We start from the raw sequence: 9,516 nt of genomic DNA, 5'->3' as shown, positions 1-9,516 counted from the left end.
GCTAAAGTCGCTTCAGTTGTGTCTGACTCTGTGCAACCCCAGAGATGGCAGCCCATCAGGCTGCCCCGTCCCTGGGATTCTCCAGGCAAGAACACTGGAATGGGTTGCCATTTCCTTCTCCAATGCGTGAAAGTGAAGTCGCTCAGTTGCGTCTGATTCCTAGCGACCCCACGGACTACAGCCCACCAGGCTCCTCCAACCCACAGATAAAAAGCAATGTTATTTTTCCCCCCCAGAAACAGAAAACAATGTGCTAACTTTACAGCAATAGACAGAAAACTAAAAAAAAAACAAGTTTAAAAAAAATACATAATTGTACACGAGTGTTCGTCACTCAGTCACATCCAATTCTTTGTGACTCCGTGGACTATAGCCCACCAGGCTCCTCTGTCCATGGGATATCCCAAGGCAAGAATGCTGGAATGGGTTGCCATTTCCTCCTCCAGGGGATCTTCCTGACCCAGGATCAAACCTGGGTCTCCTGCATTGCTGGCAGATTCTTTACTGTCTGAGCCACCAGGGAAGCCTGTAATTGTACATGAAACCTAGGCTGTCACGGTGAGAAGAGGTGTAAAGGTCAAGTGTAAACCCTGAGGTCCCAGTAGGTGCATTATGAGGAGAGACAGGGTCCTGGGAAGGTCTTCACGGGCCGAGACATGTGACCTCTGTCCTCTGGAATGCTAACAAGCCTCTCCTCACAACTCGGTTCAAATCCTTATACATGGAGGGCACTGCTCTGAGGAGATGGCTACCAGACCACAACCACGACCACAAGAGAGAATTCTCTGGCTGAAGGAATGACAGCCAAAACCGAACCACGCTCTAGACTGGATGAAGGGAAACCCTGGACCAAGGCACCTGACCCAACAGGAGAGCTGACACGGCCCATAGGATGGTCCCCTGACACACAGACAGGCACAGACTCAGCACAAGTGCAGGGGCAGGAAACTCTGGAGCTAGCTCCCGCAGGGGTGGGATAAACAGCAAGAAGATTGCAGCTCCTTGCACGAGACCCACATCCTCTTCTGGGCTGTCACTCAATCTCGGGAAACATTGCTTCAGGGAAGAGAAACAAGGGCCCCATTGTGTAGGAGCAGCAGGCGGGTCCTCCTGCCCAATCTGGCCAGGAGCACTGTTCCCTCGAGGAAGGCTCAGCAATGCTGCCTACATGCTGTTTCCTCATGGACAGTAAAAGGTCAGACCCCTGCCTTGTTGTCAGAGCAGAGACGGTGACCCCAGCTCTTTGGGGAGATGTTCAAGAACACCCACAGAGTTTGGGTCCTTTTTGCTCACCTTACCCAGAAAGATGACCAGCCCGCTGTCTGTCAGCCTTGGCCTGCTAAACATCCCCTTTTCAAATTCAGCTTAAAATCCAAACCTCCTTTCTTGGCGGTGATGACTTCAGAGGTGCCAATGCCGTCAGTGTTGGTCACCCTGCTGGGACAGGTGGACTGCCAAGCCCAGAGTTTGTTCCTAAATCAGACAGACCTGGCCTGGAATTAAGACTGGGTAGCCAGCCTCTGCTTCTGCTTCAGTTTCCTCCTTCTCCCCACAAGGCCTTAAAGGATCTTTAGATCCTCTGACTTCAGCTGCTGGCCTAGGTTTCCTGAGAGGCACACTGAGACTCACCAGAGCTCACTCAGCTAAATGAAGGGGCAAGGATCTACTGTCAGCAGACTCTGCTGGGTTGTTTCTGAATTGCGTCCTTAGGCTGGTCTGCTTCCCAACAGCAGCCTATATTCCTTCACATCCTAGTAGGGTGTATAGTCTCCTTTAGTGTCTAACGTACCACTGTAGAGTAGTTCTAGTATTTACGTCATTTCAGAACTCTCAAGTGTAGAGAGAATGGAGGCAGCTCAGGCCATAACACAGGATGTGCCCAACCTGCCAGGGGTTTCTCCACCAGACCAACTTCCACAGCCTGGCCTGGCAGCATCTGCCTGATGGTCTTCCAAGTCCAGAGGCTTCTCAGGAAATGTGAGCAGGGCCCTGGGAGGTGGCCATTCCCCAACCAAATGCTAGGAGAAAACCACCAAGCACGCGGCCAGGAGCACAGGTCCTGGGCAGCACTAACAGGCTCTGAGAGGTGTGACATTGATTTTCACTTTGGGGTGGAAGGAGAGAGGCTTTGACCAGAGAAAACTCTGTTAAAAAGATCAGGGGGATAAAAATAAAACCAAAAATAAGCTGAAAGTTGTGTCATTACTTGTGTGTTTCAAGAGGAAATAGGGCACACTGCATGCTGTGAGTTTGGCAGGCGGGAGAGGGAGCCAGGGAGAGCCTTCTGTATTCAATACGCGGCATCTGTAATCACTCAGGCTCCCAGAGCAGAATGCCTGTACAGTGGATGTGGTTAATCACAGTGCTGTCCTCGAAGCTCTGGACCAGTGCTGATGCTGAGAGATAAGACTGGAGGTCTGGGTGTGCATCACCCTTCAGCCCAAAGAGCCTCAGGCTCTGGTTTCAGGGGACTCTCCACTGAAGCCTCAGATAATAAATCTCCCCACCTTCAGCCCAGGCCAATAGCCTAAACTTTCAGCTAAAAGCAACAGCTACAGAGAACCATTTTTGTTTCTTTATGAAAATAAATATTTGCAGGAGGTTAAGCAAAAGGACAGGGGCGGGACAGGAGTATGAAGGAGGGGGAGGCCAACACTTTGGGTGAGCTTCATGGCTCCCTCTTCTACAGAGTACCAGCCAGGGCCTCAGGGCCCTCACTGAGTCCACGAAGCAGACGCTTGTGGCTCCCCTTTCCCATCCGAGAGCTGCAGAAGTTTCCCCTTACTTGGGGATGATGCAGTGTGTACCCCATGTCGGGTGTGAGCCCTGATGGCCCCACCTTGGGGCGGTGGGACCTGGAGGCTCTGATCACACCAGGCGTAAATCCCTGTTTCTGTTACCACCAGGGAAGGAAGGAGAGTCAAGTTTAAGAAATGCCCAGTTGAGATATTCAGCCACCAGACAGCTGTATCCTCAGGACCAGCTTCTCATCAGTAAGAGCAAGGCTGAGCCCTGGCCCAGGGCTGCAGGTCAGGCCAACAGATTCTTGCCTTTCAGCGCCGCCGGAAGGCTCGGGATATTCTCCAGGCATTGGGCTCCTCATAGCGGTTGTACAAGGGTTCCAGCCGTTGCTGCTTCTTCTGCTTGCTTAGCTTGGTCGGGTCAGACACCTTGAAGAAGGCCGGCGCAAACTCCACAAGCCACCGGGGGTCGATGGTGGTGACCTCACGCATGTACTCCTTCGTGGTCAGCACCAGCTCATGATACACCACCCTAAGCGGGGCAGAGAGAGAGCTCAAACCTCCAATATAGGACCTGCTCCATGGGCAAGTCACCCTGGTCCCTAGCGGGCCTCAGCTGAGCTTGCACTTGACCCTCTTCCCTCTCCGACCTGACCCCTGAGGAGACCGGAATCTGTTTATGACAGCCACACCCCAATACTGAGGCGTCTGCACACCTCTCACCACAAGAAAGCTGCCGGTTCCAATGAGTTAAGTGACTCAGAGCCAATCACATTCCTTCTCTGGACCTGTTTCCTGCTCTGTGAAGTGTGAGGGTGGTTTTCTGGGCTGTCTCCACAGAACTCCAGGACCCTGAAGAGGACTTGCGAAGCTGCCTCATGGGAATGGGGAAAGCCAAGCAGGCCAGGCTCTATGTCTCCAGCTCTCTTCTGTGGCACAGTGGTTTTAAATCAGTTTTATGTTAAGGTGGGTAAGATTTCAATTTTTTTAAAATACTATTTGAAAAAACAAAAATTTAAGCACCTTACTAGATCTCTGAGATCCTTCCTAGCTCTCACCCCTGTGATTTTATTTCTCTCAACAGGGCCTGATATTGTGTCTAATTCAGGCTTCTGCTGCTCTAGAAACATAAGCGACGTTAGGAAGTGCTGGCTGTGAGTAGGGACACAAACACAAAGGGCCAGCTGATTCCCAAGTTCTCTCCGTCCACCTACCATTCGGGCTGTCTGTTGAAGAGAGCACTGGACGGATGGATGTAGACCACTTGCTGGTCGATCAGTGTCCGGTAACCCTCCTGTGGGTCTTTTTTAGCAGCGTTCCGGAAGAATCCACTGCAGATGGCCTTCTGCACTCGGACTGTGGACTTACCACAGGACACCACATCCAGCTTGTGCCTTGCAAGAGAATAAGTCAAGAGAGGACAAAGATGGGAGACCACCCTGCTTTCTGAGGTTCTACGTTCCAGAATAACAGTACCCAACACCCGCCTTGTGGAGCCCCTGGAGTCGGCACTAGGACCCTCCTTCCAGCCCTAAGTGCACTATAGGGGCAGCTCGACACAGTGGGCAAGATGGATGCCACAAGAACCAGACGTTTTGCCTGGGTTATAATTCAACCCAACTAATAATGTCACAGATGCTGTAAACAAAGAGCATTTTCTACAACTAATATATCATCTTCCTCTTAGGAACTTCCTAAAGTGACTCTCAGCCCCATCCTCACCTGGGAAGGAGTACAACAGAGATGCAAAAGCTGGAGGAAAAGAGTTTTATGTGAGGAGCAAGAGTACAGGTGCCTGCAGCTTCACAGACACATGCAGAGACACATGCACACGGCACGGCGTTCAGCAGACTCAACTTGAGCAGAAGCCACCAGGTGTTACCTGTCCATTATGCCCAGCATCTGCTTGCGAATGTCCTGGGCCCGGCGCAGAGAACGAGCCTGGATAAAGTTCTCATAGCACCATGGGTTGGAGAACTTGTTGTTCTTCCAGGAGTTGTACACAGCCAGCAGGGTGAGGTGGTCCCCTTCGGTCTGGTGGAATTTGGCCTTCTTCTGATCTGCAAGGGCTTGTTTATCCTGCAAGCAGTGGGGAGAAGCTCATTTCCCACCCAAGCTACTGACTGAACACCCAGCAGTGCCGGGACACCCTCCATGGCCCACACTTGATTGTGTGCACATTAAGCACTCGGGTGGCAACAGGCTGATTTTACCCAACTTCGCCTGACCCCTACACGAACACAGGCCTGCACTCCTTACTTTGGGCCTGTAGAAGACGTTCTGCACAGACAGCATGGACACAATGGTCAGCATTTCCTCACTGCAGCCCAGATGCACAGACATGATCAGCATTTTGCACAGCATTGGCTCCAGAGGGAACTCTGCCATCTAGAGGGAGAAGAAGAAACTACAACTGTGACCCTGGGAAAGACCCAGCTGGAGTCGTAGATCAGAGTGGGTAACAGACAGCAGGAAGTTTTTACCCAAGCATGATGATGGGGGGCTGGGGGGAGGCGGGGGATGCCTCGCTCTATTGGAAGAATTTTTTTTTTAATTTCCCAAATAAATTTCAACAAAATGTATATGACCAAGATTATAACTACTGTTGGGGTAGGTGGGAATTTTATAGACATCTTTTCAAGGCTAAACTCAATTACATATCATGAGGTAAGATTAGTTGGATAGAATTTCTTTTTCTGTAAAGAAGAAATAGTTTCAACTTAATAGTGGAAAATCCAGGTTAAACACAGGCATGCAGAATTCTAGTCAAAGTTTATCCAGGGCCTCAGAGCTTAATTTTTTATACAGAACAGAAAGAATGGAAGGCTACCCAGGGAATCTTCCCCAAAGCACCAGAGGCTTAGGGCTGTCCCCTACCCTGCGGCCCAGGCGAGTAAGCAGGCCCTCGTCGTCCAGGGCCCCCAGCGTGTACAGTTGCTCCATGGCTGTGATCAAGGTTTCCATTGGTGGGGCATCCATGAAGTCAAAGGACAGCAGGTCATTGATGCCCATGGCCTAGAATAGAAGGGAACAATGTGTAGATGGCAGGGTCAGCCTCACCAGTGCTCACATGGAGGGAGACTACTTGTCACCTTCTTATTTCTTCAACTGCAATTAGGAAGCTACCAGAGAAGCTACCAGAGCGATTAGCAGGAGGGCTGGGTCACACAAACCTCAAGACTGTTAGAAAACACATATTTTCTTGGGAAATATTAAAAAAAATACTCAGAATATACAACTCAAGAACCAAAAGACAAAAATTTTAAAATGGGCAAAGGAAGACATGTCTCCAAAGATATATAAAAATGGGAACAAACACAAGAAAAGATGCTCAATATAACTAGTAATTAGGGAAATGCAAATCAAAACCACCATGAAATACCACTTCATACCCACTAGGATGGCGACAGCCATAATTTAAGAAAGAAAATAATAAGTGTTGGCCAGATATGGAGAAACAGGAATCCTCATACATTGCTGATGGGAATAAAACGGTGTGGCTGCTTGGTGATTCACCAATAAGTTAAACACAGAGTTACCAGGTGATCTAAGAATTCCACTTCTAGGTATACACTCAAAAGAAATGAAAGAAGGGACTCAGGACAAATACTTGTACATTAATGTTCATAGAAACATTACTCACAATAGCTAAAAGGTAGAAACCACCCAAAAGTCCATCAATAGATGAATGGATAAACAAAACACTGTAGATACATACAATGGAATATTACTCACCCTTAAAAACAAATGAAATTCTAATACATGCTACAGCATGATGAACCTTGAAAACAACAAGTAAAATAAGCCAGACCAAAAGGACAAATATGTGTGATTCCTTTTATCTGAGGTACCTAGGCTAAGCAGATTCATAGAGACAGAAAATAATTTGGTTACCAGGGGCTGGAGAAGGCAATGGCAACCCACTCCAGTACTCTTGCCTGGAGAATCCCAGGGACGGAGGAGCCTGGTAGGCTGCCATCTATGGGGTCGCCCAGAGTCGGACACGACTGAAGCGACTTAGCAGCAGCAGCAGGGGCAGGAGGGAGGGGGAAGGGGATAGTTCAGCTAAATGAGTACAGAGTTTCAATTTGGGATGATCAAAAAGTTCTGGAAACGGATAGTAGTGACAGCTGCTCAACACTGTGAATGTACTAGTGCATGTAGGTAGTGCCACTGAAATAGACGTTTTAAAAGATTACAATGATAACGTGTTATATATTTTATAATTAAAAAAAAAAGAACAGCTTGCCCTGTCTCCTGCATACATAGTATCTCTTGTGTATCTAGAAAGAGCCCTGTGTGCCATGTTAGGTGGGAGGGATATAAAGAGGACTAAGACAGGGTCTCTGCTCTCAGAGTTCACCATGGTGACACACAAAACCACATGCAATCACCAGCCTGCCACGGAGCAGGCATTTGATACATCTGTTAGCTAATTTTATGAATAAAAGAGACAAATGATACACTATCCAAATGTGTATAAAGGCAGGACCTAAGCTTTCTGTTTCTTTCCCACAGAAGTGATGGTGACCATAAACCCAGCAGGTGTTCAATAACTGCTTACTGTATGAATAAGAACAACAAGGAATTATGTTAGCAATCAGTAAGTGTTGTGCCAAGTGCCTTTACCTGCACTATCTCATTTATCTTCACAGGAGAGACTATTAACAGCTCCCCACTTTGAGAGGAGAATACAGAGCAGAGAGCCGAGCAGGTAAATTTACCAAAGACACACAGCTCAGAGCAGAACTTTGAACCACAGATGCCTCTCTGTTCTCACTTCAGAGACTGGAGCAGGCTTTTTTTTTTCTCTCTGAAGCTCTGTTTTAGCCTTTCGTACAGGGAATGAATAATAAATTACAACAGAACACTGTGCATTAGTAAAGTGCCAGGGCTCCAGGGCAGCACTGGAGTCGGGCGGGCGGCGCTGGGTAGGGGTGCCATCATCTGGGAAATTACTCATGCGGCTCCCCCTGCCAAGAGAGACTGAAGGTTCTCACTGGGGACTGAGAGAGGAAGAGCAGTGATTTAGAATGAAACCCAGCCCCAGGGGGCCAGTCTCAAACCTGTAATAACAGTTGTTCCCTTGCAAAGCTTTTGGATTGGGGGTTTTGCTTCCATTTTAAAAGAATAGAATTGGATGTGAAAGTTAAAGGGTTGAGGGAAGTGAGTTTGTCCACAGTTTGGCACTGGCTCGATTTTTCTAATATCCTGTTAGAAAGATAATGCTCCTATCTAAAATCTTTTATAACCAAATATCCTGCTGGTTATGATGGCAAGAAAAAAAAACATCACAGCACACACGCCAATTTAGCCCCAGACCCGCGGTGGAGAGGCTGTTATCACAGCCATTTGCCTTGTACCCAAAGGGACGGGTTCCATAAGGTTACTGAAGTATTTAACAAGATTCATAAAACCGAGATCCATTCACTAAGGCCATAGAATTGGACTGCTCCACCAGCCCATTCTAACAAGACAGTGATTTCTACCTTGAGCGAGAGCACTGTGCTTGCTAAGTTGGTTCTCTGAATTTCTGGCACGTTGGTGGTCAGCATTTCATCTCGGTAGGCACGTTCTGTGTACAGCCTATAACACTTCCCTGGGCCTGTTCTCCCAGCTCTGCCAGCTCGTTGCTTTGCCTGAGCCTAGAGGGGTGGGAATAAAAGCCACATATCTGTTAAACATTCCTTAATGGCTTCACCCAGCAAATCTGTAGAAAGGGGGGCACTTTGCAATGGGGCAAAACCTAAAATGGGGTTTATTTCACTTCCTCTAGGACTATTTCCAAGAGTTCCTACCACCGCTCTTAATCATCCCCACTCAGGGAACTCTGTTCAAGTGAGGCCAAATATTAATACAAGCAAGTGAATAGAAGAAATACTGTAAAGATCACAGAAATATACCTTCAAACTAGTGTGGCACAACATAAATAAGAAAGCATAAAACCAAATGACAAAACCCACCCTCCACCATAACCAAAAATGTAAGTGAACTGAGTAAATATAATGTAATCACACCAGTGAATGACTCTGCAGCTGTTTTAAAAATCAAGTTTTTGAGATGCTCAATGACAGATGAACAGGTTCACTCATAGAGGTGGAAAAGCAAGTTGCCAAACAATACTAATTTTATTTTTTTAATCCTAATGAAAACATACAAACTATCAGAAATAAAAAACTAGGAAAAAAATACCCTAAAATGTTAACTTTGGCTAACTCTGATGCTAGGCTTGTAGATGAGTTCTATTTTCTTTAATAAATATCCAATAATGAACATATATTACCTTAATTATCAGGAAAATTAAATATGAATCAAAACCCACATACTTACTACACTATTAAAATTGCAATCTAAAATAAACATGAAAAAGGATGGACAAGAAAAAACATCATAAAGAAGACAGTGGTTGGTGGCAATAGGACTATGGGCAATTTTCAAAATAATGTTATATTACTTCTGTACTCAGGGGAGAGGGGTGCTAATTTTTAAAATTAAAAACAATATGTAGGTTAGCCCTAGGTTACTAGGAAACCAGTGAATAGGAATCTGGAGAGGGCCATTTTCTGACAAAACCATCTGTCTTATAAATAGTATCAGGGTTTACGAATTTCTATGCCAGCTCCAAACCAAAAGATGAGTATGAGAGGTCACTACCCACTCAGAGGGAGGCAGCAATCAGATTCCACAACATTCTACAAATGTTTCTCAAATTACGGAGGGCAGATATAAATAATTTCTCCATCACTGCGAGTTGCATGTATCACCCCCAGAAGAA

General features: G+C 46.9%; 1 protein-coding gene across 1 annotated transcript in view; it reads right to left on the bottom strand.

The window, feature by feature from the left end:
• Positions 1 to 2,553: 2,553 nt before the first annotated feature.
• DHX8 (DEAH-box helicase 8) overlaps positions 2,554 to 9,516 on the bottom strand; it is a 28,581-nt gene continuing 21,618 nt past the window's right edge. Inside the window, exons 18-23 of the mRNA XM_027517039.1 lie at positions 8,231 to 8,386; positions 5,619 to 5,756; positions 5,001 to 5,129; positions 4,624 to 4,820; positions 3,956 to 4,135; positions 2,554 to 3,273 (exon numbers count right to left, since the gene is read on the bottom strand). Coding sequence (XP_027372840.1) covers positions 3,054 to 3,273; positions 3,956 to 4,135; positions 4,624 to 4,820; positions 5,001 to 5,129; positions 5,619 to 5,756; positions 8,231 to 8,386 — 1,020 coding nt within the window. The 3' untranslated portion in view covers positions 2,554 to 3,053. The remainder of the gene's footprint in view (positions 3,274 to 3,955; positions 4,136 to 4,623; positions 4,821 to 5,000; positions 5,130 to 5,618; positions 5,757 to 8,230; positions 8,387 to 9,516) is intronic.

The sequence above is a fragment of the Bos indicus x Bos taurus genome, chromosome 19 (assembly GCF_003369695.1).
Source record: "Bos indicus x Bos taurus breed Angus x Brahman F1 hybrid chromosome 19, Bos_hybrid_MaternalHap_v2.0, whole genome shotgun sequence".
Classification (NCBI taxonomy): Eukaryota; Metazoa; Chordata; class Mammalia; order Artiodactyla; family Bovidae; genus Bos; species Bos indicus x Bos taurus.
This window is presented reverse-complemented; position numbering and strand designations above follow the sequence as displayed.